The sequence below is a fragment of the Lycium ferocissimum genome, chromosome 11 (assembly GCF_029784015.1).
Source record: "Lycium ferocissimum isolate CSIRO_LF1 chromosome 11, AGI_CSIRO_Lferr_CH_V1, whole genome shotgun sequence".
Classification (NCBI taxonomy): Eukaryota; Viridiplantae; Streptophyta; class Magnoliopsida; order Solanales; family Solanaceae; genus Lycium; species Lycium ferocissimum.
In genome coordinates, this window is record NC_081352.1 from 49,631,828 (window position 1) to 49,658,094 (window position 26,267).

Here is a 26,267-nt window from a genome sequence, read left to right on the forward strand (position 1 = left end):
CACGACATACAATGATACACTACTAAAATAATTCTGAATTGTCATTTTAATTATAACTTTAAAATAATTTAATTACTAAAACCCGACGGCGATAGTCAGTTTCTTTTATTTAAATATTATTTTTTGTTTAACTTTTTTTAATTTTTTTTTTCAGGTTGCCAGAAAAAATCATGATATGCTTTATTCTATTCTCCGATGGACTATTTACCGACTGCGTCCGTTGATTTTTTTTTACTGATATGATTACTTTTTATAGGCTACAATCCATCAGTTTATTGTCGGTAATCCCTTTCCACCGACGGACTTTCGTGTGTTTTGTCCCTCAAAAAAGGGCGTCTTTTGGTGGGGATACACACATACTTGTATATGTCATAGTATGTACTTATATATTGTATGTGTATGTTGCTGTATGTACAGTGATACATAGGACATACAGTAACATATGCTCCACAAACACTAAAAATACATCAAATATACACGACATATACATCATACATATTGAGAGGTACAACACACATACATTCATTTTCACCTTGAAAATACCACCACACAACCACCATAACCACCATATGTTCCACCATAATAATATAAAAATCACTTTCGTAGAAGAAAAGTGTTTTATTCCAGATACAGACAAATATGTTCTCCCGCAAAGTAACACCTTCAGTAATATAATTACGTGTTAACTAATTGCGATATATGTAATGTATGAATCATTATGTGTTAGCCTCCAAGTGCATCCAAAGAAAAGAAAGAGGAGGTGAAAACAACTTCACAATAGGGTCAGCTTCCACGATTTGCGAAGAGGACAACGGTGGTCGAATTACACGATGGGGATGGGCTTCCGGCTGAAGTGAAGGTGGTAGTGAGAAATAAATAAGGATCAAGATTAGGTGGTAAAGAGAGATAAGGATTAGTGTTAAGTGGTAGAGTATTAACGTAACCAAAAATCAAGGGACCTCCTATTTTCTTTAGTTGCTATATTCTAAAATATATTGTTGTTAATGTAATAGTTAACGTTTGATGGGAGTAGTAGTTGAGAGTAGAAATTTGCCCTTCATTGTGAGGATAGAAGAAAGTAGAAGTATTTTTAAACACGTCTTGTCTAATTTGGTTTGAATAATTTGAGGGAAGTTTTAAAGGAAAACCGAAAATTTGGCTATATTATTAAGAGAAAATTTGGTAAGTAGCTATAGTTTAGAGCGTGATTACGTAAATGTAGCTATAGTTTGCGCATTTATGAAACGTAGCTGCAGTGTGCGTATTCACGAAATGTATCTACAGGTTGCGAATTTATGAAACGCAGGTACAGTTGTTGTATTAGGTGGGTATTAATTATATTAGCGAAAGAGTTGTATCGACAGGTATCAGTTATATCAGCGTATACTGTATTAGCTAAAATCGTGCGAAAGAACTGTATCAGCGCATATAGCTATATTTTGTAAATATAGTAGTTACGTTTCGTAATTTTTTTAAAAAAATAGCTACATTTCATAAATATAGTCTACATAAATGTTTGCCTGCGTAATTTTTCCTAATAGTCAAAGATGGGCACTTGGGCCAAATTTTAAGTACTCCGAAATTATCTGAGTCACTTTTAAAATGGTTTTTTATTTGTAATGAAAAAAAATTATTTTACAAAACAGTTTTAACAGATTTTGAGTTATAAGAAGTAATGTTGGGTTAGACCATACCTTTTATGAAAATGTTTGTCCTGTTAATCGTAACAGACATGAAGAGGTATATATATATATATATACCTACTACTTCCTCTACGAAAAAAATAAATATCAAATTTCTATCTTCCTTTCTTTTGATTCTTTTTACAAATCACAAAAGTTTATTTATGTGGGAAAATCTAGTTAATTGCTAAAACTCGAATTTTGTTGGCTTTGTAAAATTTTGAAAGAATCTTGTGAAAATCCCTACTGCGACATAGTTGGAGACTTAAATTTTTTAAAGACAGTGATTACACTATTAAAGACTAATTATTTCTTTCTTGTTTCAGAAATTATATTTTATAACAGTTGTTATGTTAAGTAATTAGTTGAAAGTTTCTTTCAAATAAATTGGAAAGAGATATATTATGTGTATTAGGATTACACTTTATTATAAAAAGAATCAGGATACCATGCTTTCTAGAAGTGATGAATTAACTTCTTTCAGGACATACCAAATTATAAAAGTTGATGTGTTATGGAAATGAATGAAGGGAGATTTGATCAAAATGTTTAAAAAGATTGTGTCATTAGCCGATTAACTAAAGTGCTCTTTCTCCTGCTTTCTTCATGAGACTTCTGAAACATTTTTTTCTCTCTTCATATGTTATGGAATAGTGCTTCCGTGCTATTAAATAAAATTTTAGAGGGATGGTTTTTTTTTTTAAGTGTTACATAAAATTTGAAAAATTCATCCTTGACATCTGTGTATATCCTTTTTTTTTAGCAAAGCATTATAACCAGGATAGAGACCTTGCTTTGTAAAATATGCCCAAGTTCTATGAACTGAGTTTTTTGGTGGAAACAAGCTAGTTTAGTTGATTATAACAAACATATACTCCTATGATATTCACGTGCCCAAAGTAATGAAAGATAAAATTCCACGTTCTTTTCATATGATATTCACGTGTATTTACCATTCGATTTTTGTACAAACCCCCTAATATGTCCAAAAATGAAGTGGTGAACGAATAAAAGAAGGGACTATATCACATGCATGATATCGACATGCAACAAGTTGGTATTTTCCTCTCATTGAAAACGAGACTTGATTTCAGGTGGGGGAGCTAATTAAAATGATTATAAGAAAACAAAATTATTGATGCGCACGATAGTAATTCAATTAGTACAGTAAATAACGATGATATGTACATGAGAATGAAAGTTTTGGTTTTATTTAGTTTTGACTTCACAGTAAAGTATAAAATCTCATAAGTTAAAGATCCGACAAATATGAAGGGATTTCTTTAATCAAGATACCATACTAATAGCTTATCCACTTGAGAATTTTAAACATAATTATTTAAAAAGAAAAAAAGACAGAGGAAACCACAATTTCTTAGAGATCATATGAATCGTTAATTATACTTCCCAAGTTCTGTTGTTGGGGCTAAAAGTGGAGTTGCAATGGAACTGAATGTTCCCAAGTTAAACTTGAAATCAGATTTAGGACCTCTTATATCATTTATAGATTACTTCCATCTATTCTACCGATAGTTAAATAATTTATATATCACACATGATGATAAATATACACACAGCATCAACGATATTATATTTATGGAGTACATTATTTAGCAAGGAACTACAATTTGATCAAACTTAATTACAGTAACTAGAGTCTTTCCAATGCCAAAATTTTGAACCTTTGCATAACACCTCTCACGTTAGATAAGTCCATTTCTCCTCTACTTGAGATCTGATTCACATGTCAATAATTCAGCCAAAGTAATGCATGAAAACATGGCGTCATGACAACGAGTTAACCATACTGGTTCCAGACCTCCAGTCTAAGGTATACCCAAACTCTTTTTTAAGCTAGCGTTTGGTCATAGATTCCCAAAAAAAAATTGAAAAATTTGATTTAGGTGAAATTTTTCAAGTTTTAAAAATGTGTTTGCCATAGTTTTTCAAAACATATTTCACTTTTTGTTTAGGAAAACTTAAAACATTACTTATATCCATAAGTTCTAAAAACTATCAAGAATACTCAGTCATACAAAATATACATACTTTTTTTTTTTCCTAATCCAATCACCCAAATTTTTACGTCTGTAGTGTGGGGGGTTTGACATAGACCCCTACCTTGTTGATTATATAACCATATGATTACAAAAATAGCAAGGAGGAGGGCATAAACCATACCTCTTCTATCCTAATACCAGGAAACTGTACTAAGACAGACATGTATATAGCAGCCTACACACTATCAAAAGAACCTTTGACTGACTATCAGCTACCACATACATACTTGCTAATCCTAAATTATGCAGATCATGCTATTTTAATAACAATTGCTAATAAAACACTTAAAAGCTACTAAAATTCAAATAACAATACAAAGATCCATCCGTAGAAAAAAAACAACGGTAGTAACTAGCTATTCTTAATATAATCTTCCCACATTGTACAAACAATCTCACTTTATAGAAGAGACTATTTTAATTGTGAAAACATGGTAGATACAGCTTTAATGGAGGAAAATGGTAAACAAAATTAGTTGGTTCATAAATAGATATTTTTTTTTTTTTTTTTTTATATATAAAATACAAGTTTGCGGTAGTTTTTAAAAGTTTTGAAAAGGCCAAAATATGATCTTACTAAAACGGAGTTTGAGCCGTAAACCGGGAATCAAGATTTGGCTTCAAAATCTGTTAAGATTTTATGGCCAAACAAAGATTTGAAAATAAATCTTCAAAATATGCTTCCAAAATCTATGGCCAAACGGGAGCTTAGTTTTCACCCCGTGTTTAGTATTTGTTTTGGAGTCCAACTAATTCGACCGAAAAGTTTTATTATGGGGTCTCCCTATTAAAAGCGATTATCTATTCTAGAGCTCAAATTCAAAACTTCTAATTAAAGATGAATGAATTATTCTCAATAACTTCAATTACGACCTTTCGAAAACCTATCTTAATTATTCCCTCCGTTTCAATTTATGTGGCATCATTTGCCTTGACGCGGAATTTAAAAAAGAAATAAAGACTTTTGAAAATTGTGGTCCAAAATAGCCTTAGATATTGGTGTAGCTGTAAATTATCCATAAAGTTAAATTATTTCTAAATATAAAAAAATAATATTTTTTTTGGGACAGACTAAAAAAGAAAGTGTGACACGGATGGATTATATTTTTACGGAAATGGGAAATTGGTGACCTTTTCTTAAATTTTTATGGCCGTCAATCAGGCACCAACTATTTTGGCATTTAAGCCAAGCATGGGTAGGGGACCCCTTGACTTTGTGCTACTCTCATGCAAAGACATAACACGTGTCTACGTACTTGCAAAAACAACTTTCAAATAATGTTAGCATCTGTCACCAAAGGTGACCACTGAATCAATAACCCCCCACAAATCCTCTATTCCAGTGGCAACAAGAAAATTTGCTTCTCTTTCTGTCATGCACCACAATGTATCTGACTGTCTCTGTCACTTTTAGGGTTCATACAGTAAATTATTCTTTTTCCCAATCAGGAAAAAGGGGTATATAACAGTAGTAGCTACTGTAGTACAATAAGATAGCGTTTTATCCATTCGTCCCACAGAGATGTCGTACTGTACTTTTTATATAGATTCGTATCTTAGCTATAGCTCCATGCACAAAATTAGGGAATACAAAGAGTCTAATTAAGGCAAACTAAAAACCAAGGCTATATTTTATTTCACTAGAAATAAGTAATGCATTACCATAGAGTTTATTTATAGGACTGATATTACGGAAGTGAGATGAGAATAAGCTAACATGCTCCTGTAAAATAAGTTTGTATGTAAGCTAAAGGGTATAGGAAGATATTACAGAGGAGTGTCATACACATCCATCAACAAATGCGGATAGAGGCCCATCTACTTGATCGAGGAATAGACGAGTATAAAAAAGGGATGGAGAATCTTGTATTGGATTCCTTCCCTAAACTAAAGAATTTATTTACCTTCACCGGTATCATTTCGCTTGAGCCGGGAACTCGAGTCAGAAAACTCGTGTGTCCCATACACAAACCAATGGAAGACAAAAAGTATCACGTTCTTAACAATATTGATATTCACATGCCTTTAGCTTTGCCATACCTACTTTTGGCCGACCATTGATGGCTTTGACATCAAGTTTAAAAAAAGAGTTGAAAGAGGGAAATGAATGTTAGCAAATAACCCACATGCAAATGGATCTTGGGCCAACGATCAGATGTTTGACCCATGGGGAAGAAATTGCACGGTTTGACCTTCAAATGGGGTGGTCTTTAATTTTTGTCCTTTAAATGAAACGTATGCCTAGTGAGGTATAAATTCTTTAAGAGATCCGATACAAGTATTGAATACCAGTGCAAATGACCCACCAATGTGTAAGAGTCTTTAGCTGGGCTAATTCATTCATGTTTTGGATGCACAGGGGTAGACGGATTTGATCCTCCGAAGGGCCAGTCGAGTCCTAGCCCATATCTAGGGACTTTTATGAAGTGGGCTGCTTGGCCCTATAGTCACATTACTCCAATTAATTAAAAGAAATAATGAAAGTCTAAATACTCTTATTCAAATTATATACTGTAACTTTTATACAATACTTATACTTGCTATACTCTGCTGCCCCCTCCATTTATAAAGTGTACAATGCATCATATACATAATCTTATACACCATCCAACCACCCCATGAAAAACCCAGCCCACCACAAATATCCACTTCACAAGTTCTTCAAGAAGAAGAAGAGATCTTCAGGAGGAGAACTTAGAAGATCTTCAGGACAAGAGGAGGAATATAGGAATTCTATCTTGAAGTAAACAGTGTACCTCAACTAGTAGCTTGTGTACTTTTTTTATGGAATAATTAAACAGCTTGCAGCATCAAAGTAACGGTTTCAACAAAATAGAAAATTTAACGATGAGGGACCATATAGCTCCTTTGGAGTTTCAATCTATATTATCAATTGGGATTACTCTTTGTCCTTTGAAACGAAGTTAGGGATTTTTTATAAGGATTTAAAAATTTAGATTATATGGAATTGAGGCTAAAGGGAAAGATGTGATAAGAGATAATGTTAGTCCTAATAGTGATGAGTGATAGACTAAAAAAGTTTGAGAAAAGACATAAAATCACCTCTAAATTTCCACCGAAAATTCACTTTAGTAATTAAATGTTATTGGCAAATTTTTATCCCCTAAAGAACTTTCAAATGAATTTAATACCTATTCAAAAATACATAACCACACTTATAGTGGGAGGTGTTCTGCACGCACCTCCACGTGTCAAAAACTCATTTTTTACATTTTTTTTTTCCTTTTTCATCCACACGCCTCACGCACACACCCCTCCGCTCTCTCCCAAACCACCGCATGCACACCCCTCCTACGCCACTGCCCAAAGCCCTCCAGTCCCTCCCCGTCGTCAACTTACCGGTAAGTCGCTCGTGTCTTCCCCACAAGTTGAAGCCGCAAGCTTTTTGGATTTCTCAACTCTGTTGTAACAAACCTAGAAATAAATTAACTTTCAAGAATAAAGTATGCAATTTCTGAAGCTTCCTTATCTCCGGCTGTATGTCGCGGGAAAGTTCATAGTCCGCTGGAAAGTCCACCCCAAATCCTTATTTCGTTTCTCTCTTTTTCATGTAAACTTGATTAATTAGAATAAGGTTCCCCTCCCCCACCCACAACATGTAGCAATAAAACGTCGAAGGAAGAACCAAAGTTGTAAGCAAAATCAGTATTTTCAAAATTTATTTTGATTGAATATTCAGCCATGGAAAGTGAGAAAGTTGAAGCTACTATTGAATATGGAGGGAGGATTAATTCCAATGGGCTATGGCAATGAACATACAAATAATTAAAGAGAAAAGAAAGTAAGAGAAAAGAAAAAAAAAAGGGGGGGGGGGGGGACAAAGAAAGAGAAATATTGAAATTGTAAGAAAATATTAAGAAAATTAGTTAAATAAGTAAAGTTGTATGTCATCCGATTAGAAGATGAAATGTGTATAGTTTGTATCAGTTTTTGTATTTTTTCCCCCTCTTCACGCGCTTGTAGGAAGTTTTTTGCCATGTCACCTTTTAGGGGTAATTAAATTCAACTCAAACAAGAATAGGGGGGTAAATAAATATCCGTAAAGTTAAATTGCTAAAGTGAATTTTGGCGACAAGTTTAGGGGGGATTTTATGTCTTTTCTAAAAAAGTTTTTAATTCTTGTGCACCACATGAGTCTTGCCATGCATGGCATTGAAAAAAAAAAATTAACCAATATACACTTTGTAGAACTAAATTTATCTCTTACCATATACAATTTGATCTACTAACGAATTTTTTTGTTAAACGACACCAAAAGAAAAAAACACCTCTTATTATAGTGTGGGCTTCTGAGGGCAGAAACCTTCACTTCATCATCTGTATGAGTTTCAATGAATAAATAGTAAGCTTATTAACATCAACAATAAGAATTAAACACAAACAAGACTAAACTCTAAAAAAGATTAATTTGATAAGAAGTACTCCTTCCGTCTCAAATTTTAAATCTAAATAAAACCAGATCAATTTATTTTTACTTCAAATCCAGATATTTATTTAATAATTACTTAAAGAGTACTTAGTATAACTTCTAAGATCAAAATGGTAAAAAGAATAGATATTAAAATGTTAGTGGATGCATAGTACTACAACAACAACATATCTAGTGTAATTTCATAAGTGGAATTTGAGAAAGATATGATATACACATACCTTACCCTATCTTTGTGGGAGGATGTTTCCAATAGATCCCGGGTCAAAAGAAAGGTATATGACACAACATTAGTTAAGATGGTAAAAGGAGTACTTTGGAAAATGCAGGAGGGATACGTAATTGCAACTAAAATTAGAGGTAGTTTGTGAGAAAATGACCAAAATGATCCTTAGAAGGCGTTTAACCATGCAATATGAAATCATGATTTCATATTTTGATTTGGATAATTAATTAGATTAACAGCCCATATTAAAAATAAATTTAAAATAACCCTACTTTTTAGAAACCATCCAACTTTAACTTTTTGAAGTACTTGAATAACTTTTCTTAGCAAAAAATAAACCTACATTTTCTCTATCACTCAAACAATCTTCCATCCTTTAATTTAGGGATTTGTTTTTCATTAAGCATATATCATATTTCTCTCTCTTCGATTAAATCACACTTCTCACTTCACGCATTCCCTACAATTTCTCTTTCTTTGATAATTTGTGTCACTGTCGCTAACCCCCAATCGTGTTTTTACATTTTCTGCCCTACTGATTTTAATTGTACGAAGATGAAGAAAAAATGGAAGATTGACGATTTTGTCCATCAAGATTTGTCGGTCTTTCTTCACTGCCGTTCGTTATATAATCACTGTAGTATACTTTAAGACAAGATAAGAGACGGAGGAAATAAGTCATTTATGCATTGTGTAATTCGTGTCTAATTGGTGTGTGTGTGTATATACATTATATACTGATTTATACATGTAATTATGGGTGAAGTCATTTATACATTGTGTAATTCATATTTAATCATTGTATAATATGTATATAATTAGTGTGTATACATTATGTACTGATTATACATTGTTTTATACATTGTATATTAATTATACATTTATTATACACATAAATTTTCTGATTTTTGGTGAAGATGTGGTAAAAAAAACTGCCTTCTATCACCTTAAGTTTTTTCAACGTTGGGAACAAATCTTTTGGAGATATGAATTAAGAAATTGTTGGAGAAATTTTAGGAATTAATTTTCTTGGAGATAATGTAGGACACCTCCTGATTATAGCTGCAATCTTAGAGGGAGTGTTTTATTTTTGCCATTTTTTTTTACTTGCTGGCTTATATAACTTATGGCTAAAGTTTGTAAGGCCAACTAAAAGTAAACTTTACTTGCTGGCTTATATGACTTATGACTAAATTTGTGTTTTTATCCCTATTTTGTTTTTTTTCAAATCAAATCGTTTGTTTATATAATTTGCACAAAATTTCAACTTTAATTTCATATCATGATTTCAGATCCCAAGTTCTCAAAAAAGGTATGATTTGGGATTCCAAATCATGATTTCAAATTTTCTTAAATATAAATCTTGACCCATAAGTTTATATTTTGTAAAATAAGATCCATAAGTTGGTAGATATGTTTACTAACTCATGTTTAATTTTTGAGAGTAGTTATACTACAACTCATGTACTATACCATGTGAGAGTATTATATTAAAGGGTAGTTATAATACAACTCATGTTCAATTTTTCTTTTTACTGAACTAAAGTTCGATCAATATATATTGTATTTAGAAAAGTCTTCTAGTAGCATATTAACTTTTTTATGAACTATGATTTGCTCATGGGGAAGTTTTGGTGATTTTCACAACTTGTGAAGTTTTTATATTTATAAGAAAAAATACAACTTAAAAAATTCAAATTACATATCCAAGCAAAACTTTGAAACAACTGATTTTATATCATAATTTCAAATCATATCCAAACGGAACCTAATGTACGAACCTGCTTGATTTTTGTCCTTGATGCATTCCCTTTAATAGATATAGTCCTTGATGTATACAAAAAGTGACACCTTTGGTCCAAAGCACAAATCTAACATTTTCTTCAAAAAAGACCGTTAAACGATAAACCCTTAATTAATTTTGCAGCTAGAAAAACTAAAACCCTACTTTCTCCTTGTCTTCATAACTCACTTCGCAGGTAAGAATTTCTTATTGTTGGTTAATTTATGTTTATGCTTATCTATGTTGTAGTAGTTATCTTTTATTATAGTTTGTGTTTTGTTTGTTTGTTTTTTTTTTTTTTTTTTTTTGTTTTTTTTTGTTTTTTTGTTTCCCAAGAACCTTGTGGTTAATTATGATTTCAAGTTCGATGAAACTGACCCAAATTTCTAATGCTACAGCTTAAGCTGTGTAAACACACATTTGAAAATTATGGCTGAAGAATTGCAGTCAGTTAGAGGAGGTGGAAATATGTTAAGGAAAAGAAAGATGGGGCACAACAAGAAAGGTGGTAAGGGAAAGAAGAAGCAAAAGGGTGTGCCATTTAATGAAAAAAGAGTAAAAATAGACAACAAAATGAAGAAGCTTTTTGAGAAGAGAGCAAGAGACTATAACTCCGATAATGATGACGATGATAATAATGATGCTGAACCGGCCCTTGTAAATAGAGCTAAATCCACATCATATGGTAAAGAGAAGCCTAAATCATATGGTAAAGAGCAACACACATCATATGGTAAAGAGAAACACACACCGTATAGTAAAGAGAAACGTGCATCATATGGTAAAGTGGAGGATGATTTTGAAGAGGAATGGGCGGATGATGGAGAAGAGGATGGCGATGAGGAAATTGAGATATCGGAAGATGAAGATGGGGAAATTCAGCCTGGAATTACAAAGTTCATAGATGGTTGTAAAGCATTCAGATTGGCATTCAAGAAGTTACTAAAGAAGTCTGCTTCTGATGATATACTGGTGAGCAACCTGTTCTCTATATCAGTTTTTTGTTAATTCATCTGCCTTAGTATTATATATTTTAACATCAGGCTGGTAATTCCATGTTTCAAAGGAAAACATAATTGGTCAGCTTCTTGTTAGTTAGTTACCTTTTCTTTCTTTTTTTTTTTTTTTAAAAAAACTTATAAAAATACAATTCTCCCCTCAAATATGAATACTAGATTGGAGTTTTACAAAGCTCCTTATTGATTTGAACCGATGGGTTACGCCTTACCATGGCGTCACTCTAGCACTGAGTTAAAAGGGTCTTTTTTATTTACTTTTGGGATTATTCACTATGTGGATAAAATAGCTGTATGTAAATAAAATATAAACATTATATATATGCGTAAGTACGTGCAGTAGATACATAGCGTCTAGTGGCTCATTTTTGAATAATAAAATGGATTTACCTAGGATATAAGTTTCAGGGCTTCAAAATATCTTTTTTGTTTTGTTTTCTAAAGATATGGATTTGGTGTCGGGATATTAATCTTGTATGAGTGTTTGGATTTGGTTTTGGGACAAAACAAAGCGTGTTTGGAGGAGAAAACAAGACAAAAAATCGAACATTTTGTTTCTTCTTTCTCAAAAAATAAATATTGTTTCCAAAGATAAACAGAGCGTTTCTACACCTTTTTCAAATAGAACACTAGTAAGCTGGATTCTAATGAACTTATAGGTTAAAAAAGCTAATACTAACAGCGGATGGTAAATATGCGGGTTTGATGAACTTAACCTGCAGGGTCCTGTCTTATCAGCACACAAGAAGCTTGTAGCAGGGAAGCTTGCTGAAGAAGATGTAGAACGGAAGGTTAAGGGGGAGGCAAAAAAGGAGAAACACTTGGTAATTCTATATGGTCTCATTTAATTGCTAAGTTTCTTGAATAATTTATGTCCCTTTTTTTAGTGTATTAATTGGTCTTATTCTAAACTTTGACATCTGTGCAAAAGATAAGAGAAAAGGGACATGTGAAACCTGCAAATTTTTTGAACTCCCATGAAAAGTCTCTAATAGGAGTTGCAACAAAGGGAGGTAATAAACTTTATCTTTTTGTTTTGGATTTTATAATATATTTACAAATGTATTAATAAGCTGTCTATCCGACCTTCTAACTAAGTTGGTTTCTTTTTTTTCTCTATGGGCATTGTGGGACTATCAGTTGTCAAGTTATTCAATGCTGTAAGACAGTACACATTTCAAACTTGATGCTTCTGTTTTATAAAAAGTTTTCTGCTACTTTCAGCTAGCTCAAATTTATTTGTGCATGTGATACAGGTTAACAAAGCACAACATGCTCAAAAAGGCTTAAATCCCTCAAGGTCAAAAGATGAGAAAGGTAAGGGCAGAATACCGACGCATGGATTATATGATTGGTTCTATATTTTCTTTATAAAAAATGATTGTTTTCCAATTTTGGATTGATTGCTATAGTTCCTCTTTCAGTAAATCCCGTACAATCTACAAGGTAGGAGGAAGGGAAATATTATTCTGACAGATTTGATTTGTCTTTGTGTGCGTTGACCTCTAATCACCCTCTGTGTCTTCCTCCATTAGAGAAGTTTAAAATTTTCCTTGCTAAGTTGGTTATAGTTGAATTCGAGTTGTATTTTTCCTGGAGAAAATGTTTGCTCTTTCCCATTAATCAAGTGTCAGGAGTTCATGGTTTACCAGGAATACTAGGGTGTGAAGTTGGTTCTCTCCCTTCAAATTATTTTGGGTTACTTATGGGGTGAAAAATAAATCACTGGTGATATGGAATGGAGTTTTAGAAAGATGTGAGAAAAGATTGGCTTAGATGAAAAAACCAATACCCATCACTTGGGGGAGAGTAATTTAGGTAAACAGTGTTTTTGATTCTTTACCAACAGACATGATGTTCTTATTTCCTTTGCCTTCAAAAGTTGAGAAAAGTCTACACTGCATTGAGAAGAAATTTTGTATCGCAAGGCAACAAAGAAAATAGATGTTTCCATTTGTTTAATTGGAAGACTCACCAACAAGAAGTAAGAAGGGGCTTAGTGGTAGAAATCTAAAACACCAAAATAGGAGCCTCCTTATAAAGTAGTTATGGAGGTTAAGTATGGTAGCATGCTTTATGGAGGGATGTAGCTGGAGAAAAATATGGCAATGACGGACAATGGATTTCATCAACTTTATGTTCACCTAATGGGATGAGTGTTTGGGAATCTATCAGGACTTTTGGCCTGTTTTTGTTAACAATGTAGAATGGGAGGAAGACATCATTCTAGAATGATAATTGAACTTGACGTGGACCACTTAAACACTTATTTCCTGATATCGTCAACCTCATTTTGCTACCTGATGCAACAGTAGGGGATACTTGGAGCAAATAAGGTTGGAATATGAAGTTTAGATTTGTGAGGTTACTGATCTACTCTTGCAGTTTTCTCTAAGCATGAAAGGTGTAAAGTGGACCATGCCTAAGACAATTGTAAATGTGGCTACTAGCACAGGCTTTGTGCTAAACATTTAGAAGACTGTTGCCCTTTTCCAAAAAAAATAACTGAGAACCCCGTACATGCCTTTTTACTGTTCACTGATAGAAGTAAGAATGATTAACTACAAATTTTCATCTTTAAAATTGCAATTGATATCAAATTTTTGATAATTCAATTGGGAATTATTTGGAAAAAATGAACCTTAAGAGTTGTTATTCTGTATCCAGTACAATAACTTATATTTTCTGATGTATAGCAATTAAGAAGCGACGTAGAGAAGTCTTTTTCTCCGAATTGGGCAAGACACCATCAAAGGTCAACTCTCTCTCTCTCTCTCTCTCTCTCAGTTAAGCATTGCGATCATTTGGGAAAATTTCTCTCATTATTTTGTAACATCTTTTCATTTAGTTATCTTCTCCATTATTATTTTTTGGAGTAGGGTGGGGGAAGCCAACGAGCCAAATGGCTAGTATCAGAAAAAAAAAAAAGAAAAAAAATAAAAAAAAAAAAAAAAAAAAGAATTTTCATGCTGTATCTAGTTGGGTCTTTATTTATTTTTTATATTTCCCTTATTACATTTGCTTCAGTCTGGATGAGTTGCTCATATGTTCATTGAATAATGTGATATATTGGTGGTGCTTCACTACAGTTACCAATTGGGTGGCTCAGTTAGTTGAGCATGGGACTTCCACAATGGAGGTCTTAGGTTTGAAACCCCCTATTTATGACAGTAGGGGATTTGCCTTCTGAGTCGAGCTTGTCACACGGGGCTTGCCTAGTGCGGGTTATCTCTCTTGTGTGGTTTGCGGGCTATTGCATAGGAGCGGGGTTTACGCTGTGCGCACCCAAAGGGTAGCGGTTGCGGATTCCCTTGTTTTGAAAAAAAAATAAAAATTAACAATTATTTTTTGATAGAAGGAAGAAACAACTTGAACATTTGGGACTTGATATATTCCAAGCGCTTATACAAGAAAAAATTCATGATTCACCTATGTAGCTTAATTTCATGCAGGCCGGTGCATCCAATTCTTCAAAAGATGAAGGTCCCTCATGGGCTCCTCTACGTGATAATTACATGCTGACAAATCCCAAGTTAAAGGACTGGGATAAAAACTCGGTTAGGATAACTTAACTCCTAATCTCTGAATTTACGTGTCTCTAAAGTTAAAGAGGTGGTAGGATATTCTCCGTCATTGCAAATGATCAATGTCATGTGATGTTCATGCAGGACACAACTGTTGCAGACGACGTGAAGATGTCAGCTGATTCAGATTCATCTGATGATGAATAAGTTCACTCAAATTTTGATGTTCAATCTATCTGCTTCAAGCATATTGGGATGCCCAACACACAGAGAATCATATCTTCATTGCAGGAAAGTGGATGTCTAGGCATAGTCAAATTAATGCTGGAGCAACTTTCTGACTGTACAGAGATAATCCTGTTGTTAGCTGATGCTATTTTATTAAAGAGAAAGCTTTATAAACTGGCTACTGCAATCCTCGTTAAGATATGAGTTTTGATTATTTTTGTGTTCTCTTCATTTGTTATCCATTTTTCCTTCTAGAGGGGATACTGACACAAGGTTTATTTAGCACAGTGAAATCACTTAGCATAGCATTGCCTTCTGTTGTCAAGATAGTTTCACCAAAGATATTTTAGCTTTAAAAAGTTGGGATACAACTGGCTCAGTTCAATGAAATATCACTTAGCAAGTTTGCATATCGTCTTCTCTTGTCATCGTCTTCTCTTGTCAATAATTATACAGTGTTCAGATTTAACATCTTAATAATCAAGCATTATGATATGTATTCATTTAGTAGTAGGGCTTAAGAGTGTTTACTGTTAAAAGTTTAGTCAACTTGCTTATATTCTTTTTTTCCCCTTGTGCATTTCTTTGTTTCACCAAACATGAAATCTAGCTTCTTAAACATTCTCCTAAAGTATCGACTCAAACTGATCTCGGCGTCCAAAATGTATTTAAATCCAAGTTAAACATTCTTTATCTACTTTTCTTTAGGTCCAACAGTGCTTCTTGGAATCTTGAAAAGAGACTAAACTGTTCAAAATTTTCAACTCTAGTGAATAAATAAGATGCATGAAATTTTAAATCCGTACCACATTTGACCAGCTAAATTTTCAAGGCAAGTCCATCATAATATTTAAGAGAGAATAAGAAGGTTGTAGATATTCAACTGTGATGATCAGAATAATGTTTTCCACAATATGAACTGTATTCCCACATATGCCAACACATTTTATAGGAAAATAAATAAAAAAATTACAAAGCAATGTACATCTGTCATCTTGAGTATCTCTAATCTTCGACTCACAGGCCATAATAATATGAGATAAGGGTCAAAAACGCACCTCAAGTATCACGTTTGTTTGAGTTCCTCACACGTATCGGTGTGAGGTTTCCTGCCTAAACTATCACCAACTAGTGCAAACACAACCATTGCTCGGTTGTTCACTTTTCCTACTTCAAATTTGAGGTAGGAAAAGTGAACAACCGATAGTTGAGTGTGTTTTTCTTAGTGGTGATAGTTTAGGTAGGAAACTCTCACACCTGATAGTTCAGGTAGGAAATTCAAAAAAACATGATACTTGAGGTGTGTTGTTGACCCTTCCAACTCTAATAATATACATGACAGTAATACATACCAGACAAGGAATCTCAGTCCTTAAAACCTAAAGGACAGATGAACTAGTGGGGACTTAGAATGTGTTGCTTACTGTACCTCTTTATTTTCTAAACACTGGCTATAATATACATGACAGTATTACATAACAACCAAGGGATCTCAATCCTCAGACCTAAAGGACAGATGAATTTGTGGGGACTTAAAATTGTGTTAAATCCACTCAGTTAGAGTGTAAGAACAGAAGCGAGCTAGATGAAACCCAGTGATATCGACATGCAACATCAATACAATTGAGAAAGCAAATCTTGATTGGTTTCTGGAAAGAACGCTGACCACGTTGTCTACAAAATAACCAAGCTCTTTCTCTGCAGCACTCTTAATTCGGTCGACACAAAGAATGCACATCCACTTTTTTTTTTTTTTTTTTTTTTTTTTTTTGCTTTTTTAGATGATGAAGCTGGACCTGAAGAGGAGCAGCAGGAGAGAAATGTGCTTAGACCTGAAGAGGAGCAGCAGGAGAGAAATCTGCTTAGTCATGGGTAACATTGTAATCCCCAGAGAAAAAACCTATTCTTTGTCATTGCAACAATAAATACAGCATCCTTTCATCCATTTGCTTGAAATCTCAACCAAATATTCCCTATTTAAATGGACTGTTTTTACGGGCAAATGTTTTATGATCAATAGCTTCTGGTCTGGCTCAGTGGATCATAGTCATAAGCATCACCAGCCTTGACAAATCGTCCCTTCACACGCCTTCTCACATCTGCTCTTGCTTTGCGAGAAACATATCTAACTCGCTTCTCAAATCTATAAAAAGGAAAGTCATAAACGAGGTTAAAAGAGAACAAGTAAAAAGCCTACAACCCATGAAATCTTTTAGAACCATGGTTTACATAACCCACATTGCCAAGACATTTCAATCAGTTTTAAAATGAGGAAAATGACTTCCCTAGAGGAAGTAAGGAAAACAAGTTCCACAAGTGGCATCCCTTGATTGTGTTCTCCCCACCCTCCAATACACCTCATCTTCACCCCATCCACACCACCCCCACCCATACCCCCACCCCCACCCATACCCCCACCCCCACGTCCCATAGTATTGGTCTAGATTATATACAAATGCTTTTAGGATGATATCTTTTGCTAACGTACTGGACACAAGAAAATAAGTAAGAAACCACTTATTTTCCTGAAATACAGTTTCCAACAAAACACTTTCCTTCATAGCGAACACACCCTACAAGAAAACTTACTGGCGTGTCTTCTTCTTTTCCATGTAGCGCAATACAGCATTGGTCCTGCTTGTCGATGGAATTGAACTTTCTGGACATGGCGGGCCCCATGGTGGCTCTCCCATGAGAAACATTGAGGAGGCTCCACAATCTTGATAATCTCCAGCGCTGTTCTCTCCAGTAAGGTTTGAAAACGAGAGGCTCGACTGTTGCCTTGCAAAGCAAAGGGTAGGAGGTTCTGTTTTACAGCTCATCATGGATTCTGCTGATGCTGCATTGCTACAAGTTGGCTGCACCACATTTACCCTTCCCACTGCTGATCCCTGGTAAACAAAGAAACATTTAGGGGTCGTTTGGTAGAGTGTATTAGGTAGAATAATGCTTGTATTAAATTTTAGGACAATGTTTGGTCACAAATTTAAGTCTAGTACAACTAATACCAATATTACTTACACACTCTATTCAGTACTATTCTTAAACACAGTAAAACATGGCATTAACAATATCAGTATTATTCTTATACTTATTCAGTATTATTTAGAAATTATGCAATGCATGTTATTTTTAATACAACAAACCAAATAGTCGATAAGAAATAATGTGAGCATAACTAATCCCAACATAACTTGTCTTCGAACCAAACGACCCCTTAAGTTCATCCATGTCTCGAAACAATTACATAGACATTATATCCCGTAGATTCTCTACTTTTTGGTATACTTCTCTTACGAGAGCTTTCCCATTAGCAATATGATAACATAGACTTTCACCATAAAAGACCAAAGTATAATCAAACTCGAATAAGAAGCACTAGAAGACAAGAAAACAAACACACAAATATAAAACTGTCACAAAAGGAGAGATCATGCAGAGTTATAAAAGAGAGAATTGATATTCTGAAATACAGGAAATTCCAAATATTAAATTTTTGGTATCTTTTATTAGACATTACGAGCCGAACAAAGCAGGTTATACTATTGGCAAGTAAAACAGATATCACCCAGCAGCAAAGGAATGGAATAGCTATGTTTTAGAGGTACTTGTACCAATTAAGTAATTAGAAACACAAACAAAACATTCCGTAGCACAGCACTCCAGACAACATTAGCACCATAACAGAGCCACTTAATGAAGTCTAGATGAAAGATGCACATCTGAATATTTGTGCTTAGAAAGTTCATTTTAACTCTTAAGGAAGCTCCAACAAATTGATTTCTTCATGATGGATAACCAATCTGAACATGGATGTCAGGAACTATCTCATACTAAAATGCACGAGTATCGCTGCTTAGGAAATTCATTTTAACTTTTAAGAAAGTCCTGACTAATTGATTTATATTTTTAATGATGGATAACCCAATGTGAACCTAGAAGTTAACTATTTCATATTCCATATAAATATCAATGTGAACCTAGAAGTTAACTATTTCATACTCCATGTAAGTATCAAACAGGAGCAGACCTAGGCAAGCTTGCTGTGACAACATACATAGAAACTTTAAAACAAATGCAAGGAATCATATTACTCCACTTTTATTTTTATTTGGTAATGCTGATGACATGAGTTGCACTTAAATGGAGAAACATGGTCAGTAAGGATTCATAGAGCCGACCCAACTTGTTTGGGATTGAGGCCTAGTTGTCTTTTATTTAGATTATGAATCACTTTAACTGAGAAGAGCATAAGTTTCACATAAAGACTAAAACGAGATTGATGTGCCACAAAATTTCCGTCACTGTCAGCTTGGTAACGCTTCGAAACTTTAAAAAAAAAATATCAGGAAGAGGTTAAGAATCACTTGCTCTCCTAGAGTTGTATGTGCACATTTTTTACTCTGTTCAACATCCGATCATGAAAGTTGGAACTACTATAATCATTGCAAGCAGAAATTTTATGGTAATTGATTTGACAAATATCAAAGATTGAAAGTTGACCAATTTAAGATGTTCCTATACCTATGAATCCTTTCAATGCACCTTTACAAAATAGTCAATCTTACGATTTATTGACAAGCTAACTTCCAAATTCCAATCCCTACCCCAACCAGTATATATTTTTGTATATACAAGCAAACACACACACACACACACACATATGCATAGACGTGTGTGTGTATGAACAAGGCAAGTACATCACAGTTCACATGTTGTACAATGATCTCAAAATATATATACAAGTGTTTTAGTGGCATACAAAATCTACTAGCCAAGAGGCCCAAGACCATTACAACATCTAGAAGATCAACTGTTTACAACAACATCAACATACCCAGTGTAATCCCACAAGTGGGGTCTGGGGAGGGTAGAGTGTACGCAGACCTTATCCCTACCTCGTAGAGATAGAGAGGTTGTATCTGAATTAACTGTTTAAAACATGTTAATGAATTTGTTAACAAGAATTTCAAGAAATGCATCCATTACTGCATTTGATATCTCTTAAATTTTAGTAAGAAAAACAGAAACGTGATACAAAACCTACAAGATCAAAGTACAGAAATCAAGTGGTCCATGTGCCCGCCATCAGTCATCAAACTGGAGGAAATAACATCACTGCTTATACAAAATAATGCACTTTTCGAGTATTTTAAACCAGATGATCTATGAATTGGTAGCAGTCACAGGCCTTGCAGTATTAATGTTTACAGAAACCATGCTGATGAGACACAGTATATATTTTTTTTTCTGAAAATGTTGGTTCATCTGTTAAACCATCACGATTCCTACTAGGTTTTCTGAGTCAATAACCTCTCCACATGCATTAGATAGTTCAACAAAGGTTATGGAATTGAATAGATCCCTCTGTCATTTGTAATGGTACTAGTGATGTCAGACGAACGCATGAGTCAAGTTGGATGATTCATTGTGTTGCAAATACCACTTTAAGTAACAAGTGACAGCTAGAGGAGTTGGGAAAAGAACTCAAATCGAAATTCACATATATCATATGATAAACCTACTCTGGTTACCAAGCATTCAGTAAGCATCAAATGTATCTCATCTATATCAAGGTAAGTAGACCTTGCTGTAAGAATATTGCAGCATTAAAAAAAGACAGGACCTTCTCTCACCAACCTATTTCTTGAAGCTGATGAAATTTTTATGCTTCTCAATATAATGTATACAGTAATGAAAAATGCTAGTTCTACCATATTAAATTTGCTCAGATTATGCACAACAATAGTCACAAAAACTGAGTTAAAACGGGGAAGAAAATACATAATAAAGCAACTTAGAGGAGACCAAGCAACTTAGGGGAAGTAGTAAAACTCCAAAAATTAGGACCAAGTGTAGACAAGAGGGTATGCACCACACAATACAATAGAACATTACATTCATTTAATGAGCATCTTTCCCTTATCAAGAAAAATAAAAAAAAAATAATACTATCTAGTTCATAACTAAAGAGCAAGAAAACATCTAGAACAAACAATTTTATTGTACTTGGTCAACCTAAGAGTAATAATGATCGCATACCTCACTCGTCAAAAAACTAATAGTCCGTGAAATGTTTATTTTAGGTTTGGCGAAAAGAAGTAGATGATGTTTACACAATGCAGTAATTCTATGAAGTATGAACAACCTTGACAGCATTGACACCCTGGCAGCTGGACTCAGCAACAGACAAGTCCTCCATCCCAAATAAGCCATCAATGCCTTCATTCAGATTATCAAGAGAAACACCAAATAGCTCTTCATAATTTCCAATACTCAAGTCCACTTCATCCACATTGAAATCATCATAAAAAGGATCATCATCAAATAAATTTGAGCCTTTTGCTCCAGAATTGCTCACCTGACCGTAAATAAAGATATGAGGTAAAGGTCAAAAAGTAAGAAGCCATGCTTGAAGCAGATAAAAGACATATTTATGGTCTTGAGAAGAATCAACCACTATCAGTCACCACCCAACCACAAAATCCAGGACAAATGATATATCAACAGGACAAAAAATGTGTAAGGACCCGTTTGGCCATAAGAATTATTCACTTTTTTCCGGAGTTTTTTTTCACTTTTTTCAAAAATTAGTGTTTGGCCATGAAATTGAAAAACAAGACAAACTTGTTTTTCAAGTTTTTCACAACAAAACAAGTACATTTCAACAAAAAAAATACTATTTCAAAAACTATGGTCAAACACAAATCCAACTCCAAAATTCCAAAAAAAGTGAAAAAGTTCTTGGTTTCTATGGCCAAACGCCTACTTAAGAATCATTTCCTAGAAGTTATCATCCGTAGGAATAGTCCTAGATGGCCAATAAGCATGTCCTCAAGGAAAGGAATGCACTAAGTTTGAGATGAAAATTCTTCGAAACTGGAAACTTTTCAGTTAGTCGGGAAATTGACAAGAAATAGAGGGTTAAAAATCTAGTGATTTCATGGAACAACAAAATCATCCTTCACCAATATATGGGGATGCAACATGCAAGAGCATTTAAATGCTAAATAAAAATGTGGAATTGTTGTCTGAAGAAAGATGAAACTATCGAATACAATCAGACCTCTCTATAACAACCACCCGCTGTAACAACATTTCACTATGAAATTGATTTTTTATGTTATAATTTACCAGTCTATAAAAGTTTCACCTATAACAACAACAACCATCATTATCACAGTACACTCTTAATAAAATTACTACTCTATAACAACTGCTCAATATTAATTGATTTTACAATTTCTCATTTCTGTTACTAGTAGTTTATTTCATAATAATGAAAGTGCTAGTACTGTTTTACTGTCATAAAGCCACATATAGAAATAGATCTCTTTGAATACTAATAATAGGTCTAGAAATTTTGACCAAATATTTTGAAAAATTCAAGGGAGGGCTATCAGATATTTTGTTACTGAAACAAACTGATTTTGTTAATATTTTTTGTGTAAAACCACCAAATAAGATTTAAATGTCAAATGTTGTAATAGGCGTATAACTACCAATCACTTAAAAGCCAAAAAAAGTTGGAACAAACAATGCTCTTGTAGAGAGGCTTGACTATATTAAATTTGATACTCTTTGGTGTTTGAACTTCTTAGAACTCCAACTAATCTCCTGTTTAGGATTATAAAAAAGTATATATGGCACAGGCAAACCCAAACTCGAGTTTGCTGGTACATCCTGAGGAAAAGAGTAAGAAGAACAGTGACTTAGAGCCCGTTTGGATTGGCTTATAAGTTGGCTTATAAGCTGTTTTCAGCTTTTTTGAGTGTTTGGCTGGCCAGCTTAAAGTCATTTTGTGCTTAAAATAAGCTCAAAAAAATAATTGGACCCATTTAACTTAGTTTATCTAAAAGCAGATTATAAAGCTGAAAACAGCTTATAAGCCAAAAAAATAAGTTGGACTACCCCAACTTATTTTTTCAGCATTGCTTTAAGCTATAAGCCAATCCAAACGGGCTCTTACTCATTGGTAATCAGAGCTATATAATCAAAGGACAGGATGATAAAATGCATTTTGGTAAGTAAAAATTGGAAATGGAAGTTCCATGATACATCTATAGCTAAATTTCTTCAGTTCACAAAATGCATCTCTGAGAACTTAGATCACCTTAGACCAAGTTAAATCTGTGGATCCAACAGGCAGTTCCACATTGTGTAGCTCGTTATCAAGACTAGGCATCGATGATCCCATCAAAGGGGCAGAAATGTCTTGAGATTTGTCCTTTGCTTGAGAATCAGTGATGCTCATTGAACTCATCCCCTGCTCACAAGTCGAATCACCAACCGAAGGGTCATCTAGAAGAAATGACCAATTAGTAGAGAGCTCTGCCGCGGAAGGACACCCTGTATAACAACTAAGTGCTTCTCTCTTATGTGTACTAGAACTAGAACTAGCATGAGCTATCCAATCACAATTCTGGCATAGAGAGACCTTCTCCTCAACACATCTGAAAATAGCTGGTTGAGAATTACATCTTTCACATACAAGCGTCCTGGAATGACGCTGTGACAGGGCATTTGCAGAATGAACATTTCGATCACACGACAAACATAAGCAAGCTGCATCAGACCGACAGTAGACAATGGACCGTTGCTCCCCGCAAAATTCACATGTATAACCCATCGCCCTTTTCTCCTAGTTAAAACTTTTGAGCAATAGAAATTGCTCTCTCTCGAGCAGAAATGAATTAGTTCTACTAACTGTTACAAGGAAAAAGAATCTGAGTTATTAAAGGTGACACCGAAAAAGAGAAGCAAATTGAAACAGGATACAAACCCACCCTTCATATCTTGAGATGCCTAATCTAAAAAGAAAAAGAAAATTTTCTCACTTACTTCAAGAGCCAAACTTAGAAAAAAACAAAATTCTATTTTGAAATAGTACACAACAGTGGCAGTTAAAAAGGAAAAGGCATGGAATAAAAGATGCCATTTCAATCAGAGAAGGGAAACTGTGCTACAAACAAATAGGGAATCAAGAATCCAAACAAAAAGCTGAGAATTTTTCATAAAGCCACATTGGTCTATATGCATCATTATCTACAACCAAAACCATTTTTATTTTTATTTTCAAGACACCCCTAATTCCATCATTACTACATAGTTTAGAAACTGGATAAAAGCAAGCATTAACCAAAACTACTAGAAATTCATTTAAAAATTTCTTCCAACACTAGAACGTTTTCAGCAAGCTAACCAAAAAAAAAAAAAAAAAAAAAAAAAACAAAGACATTAAACAAAAAAAGAATCAAATCACTTACAGAATAGCTTAGACAAAGAATTAGAGCTCAATCTGTAAACAAAAAAATATATGTGCAAAGTAAGATATTACAACTGATAAACAGCAAAATTTTCACATGAACGGTTAATATTCTTATTGAGCTCCCAACACTGAGGAATACACAAACACATGAAATAACAGAAACAAAGCAACCCCATTTCAAAGGAGTAAGAAAGAAAGAAAGAGAACTGGATAACAGGAAGCATTGACCAAAACTACTAGAAATCCATTAAAAATTTTACTTCAACTAATAGAACATTTTCAGCAAGCTAAAGAATTTAAACAAAAAACAGAATCAAATCACCTAAAGAATAGCTTAGACAAAGAATTAGAGCTCAATCTGTAGACAAGAACCAGAAAACTGCACAAAAAAAAAAAAAAAGTACAAAGTAAGATATCTTAACTGATAAGCAGCAAAATTCTCACATGAACAGTTAATATTCTTATTCAGCTCCAAATTCTGAGGAATACCCAAACAGATGAAATAAGAGAAATAAAGCAACCCCATTTCAAAGTAAAACAAGAAAAATGAAATAAAATCAAGAAAGTAACTAACTTTTTACCTATAATAACTGTGAAGATGGCAGAAAAAATTTACACAGTACAGATAAATCCCTTTATTTTTTGCAGCTAACCAAAGTACAATAAAAACCCTAAATCTTGAAAAAAGTTTAGACCTTTCTAGTTTTTTCCTCTCTTTTTTCTCTTTAGAGTACTTGTCTTGGAAGTGTTTTTTTGGTTTGTATTTTGTTTCTGTGTAAGAATTGTTGGAGTTGCTGATAATAATTAAATATAGTGAGCTGTCAAAAAGTGCAGGAGAGAGAAGGAGGAGATGGGACCCAGTGGGAAGCTGTGATGTGGGACCCTGTCCCTTTCTTGAAAGGAAATATTAGGCCCTTTCTTTCCCTACTATCCCCTTGTTTTTCTCATTACTATTTTATTTTTGGCATAATATATAAATAAATCTTCAAATTTGACCTCAGCTAGCAAGTATGTCATCCAACTTTGGAGGTGCAGAAATAAAGCCTCAACTTGTATAAAGTTGAACGCGTAAACACAACTGATGACGTAGCACATAACTTTTCGAGGTGTACTTTATACAAGCTGAAGTGTTTAGATGATCATTTTGTAAGTTAGAGTGTTATTTGATAAAGTAAAGATAAGGTTGAGGTGCTGTTGTCTTGCGCACATCCAAAAGTTGGAGGATATCTTTACCGAGGAAGCTGTTTGGGGGCTTGTTTATGTATTGTGCCCTTATTTTATTATTATATACTCTTTTTTATTTTATTTTTACCTTTTATTTATATTTGTGTTTTTTTTTTTTTGGCTTCCAAAAGGGATAGAGGAGGGGAAATAGAACAAACCTGGTAATAATTGAACTCACACCTATTATATAGAAGGCTATTACTAGTATTAATTTTTTTAATTATAAATCTTAATGATTGATTTTTGTATACGGTCTAAGATAACCTATTTGTAATAACTCAGCCCGCTACTGATAGTATTATCCGCTTTTGGCTTAGCTCCGTACGGCTTTGAAATGAGTCACTAGGATTTAAGGCATGCTCCCTCCTACGCCCAGCATCCCTCCCGTGTTTCGCCGATGTAGAATTCTCCTAGATAGGGTGTCACACGATAAATCTTCGCAATCTTCAATTTCTTATCGAATGGAAAAAATTAAAATTCATGGGAGTTCAAACTTCAAAGACATGGGTTACTACCCACTTTTTTATTAATCTTTCGAACTTTTTTAGGGAGGAAATAATGTGAGAATTATTCCACTTTGCAAATAGTCCTTAAGGATTTTATTTTTATTTTTTCGATAATAACTCTTCTCAAGGAAAACCATTTTCATGAGAAAATTCTTCAATTTCGTGTAAACAAGACGTCCATCTATCAAGGATTTAATTGTTTTACTAGTAATCTTCAAAATTAAGAAAGTAAATGTGGTGTCCAATAACTTCTAAAAGTCTACTTTTTCTATCTTTATCGTTGCTTTAGTTTTCCTTGTC

At 33.8% G+C, this 26,267-nt stretch overlaps 2 protein-coding genes across 6 annotated transcripts; one reads left to right on the forward strand and one right to left on the reverse strand.

Annotated features, from left to right (window-relative positions):
• The first annotated feature begins 10,255 nt into the window (after window positions 1-10,255).
• Window positions 10,256-15,294, forward strand: LOC132036437 (uncharacterized). 2 transcript variants are annotated; one of them, XM_059426776.1, is made up of 9 exons: window positions 10,257-10,397; window positions 10,600-11,173; window positions 11,940-12,041; window positions 12,149-12,230; window positions 12,358-12,377; window positions 12,474-12,534; window positions 13,914-13,972; window positions 14,670-14,774; window positions 14,886-15,294. In XM_059426776.1, the coding sequence occupies exons 2-9, from the start codon at window positions 10,631-10,633 to the stop codon at window positions 14,946-14,948; spliced, it is 1,035 nt and encodes a 344-aa protein (XP_059282759.1). In that variant the 5' UTR covers window positions 10,257-10,397; window positions 10,600-10,630; the 3' UTR covers window positions 14,949-15,294. The 2 variants fall into 2 exon arrangements, with proteins under 2 accessions (XP_059282760.1, XP_059282759.1); XM_059426777.1 differs by lacking the exon at window positions 12,358-12,377 and having other exon boundaries at window positions 10,256-10,397; window positions 12,149-12,250.
• A 1,302-nt stretch (window positions 15,295-16,596) lies between these two features.
• Window positions 16,597-25,004, reverse strand: LOC132036510 (zinc finger protein CONSTANS-LIKE 9). Of its 4 annotated transcripts, none has more exons than XR_009409596.1 (6): window positions 24,819-25,004; window positions 23,083-23,675; window positions 21,118-21,330; window positions 17,559-17,860; window positions 16,802-17,112; window positions 16,597-16,765 (listed from the first exon to the last, which is right to left on the reverse strand). XR_009409596.1 is itself a non-coding variant. In XM_059426867.1 (6 exons), exons 3-6 carry the CDS (start codon window positions 23,596-23,598, stop codon window positions 16,983-16,985), a joined length of 1,161 nt encoding a protein of 386 aa, XP_059282850.1. In that variant the 5' UTR covers window positions 23,599-23,675; window positions 23,752-23,779; window positions 24,819-25,004; the 3' UTR covers window positions 16,597-16,982. The 4 variants fall into 4 exon arrangements, 3 of the variants coding, with proteins under 3 accessions (XP_059282850.1, XP_059282849.1, XP_059282848.1); XM_059426867.1 differs by adding an exon at window positions 23,752-23,779 and having other exon boundaries at window positions 16,597-17,112; XM_059426866.1 differs by adding an exon at window positions 24,560-24,616 and having other exon boundaries at window positions 16,597-17,112.
• Window positions 25,005-26,267: the final 1,263 nt, after the last annotated feature.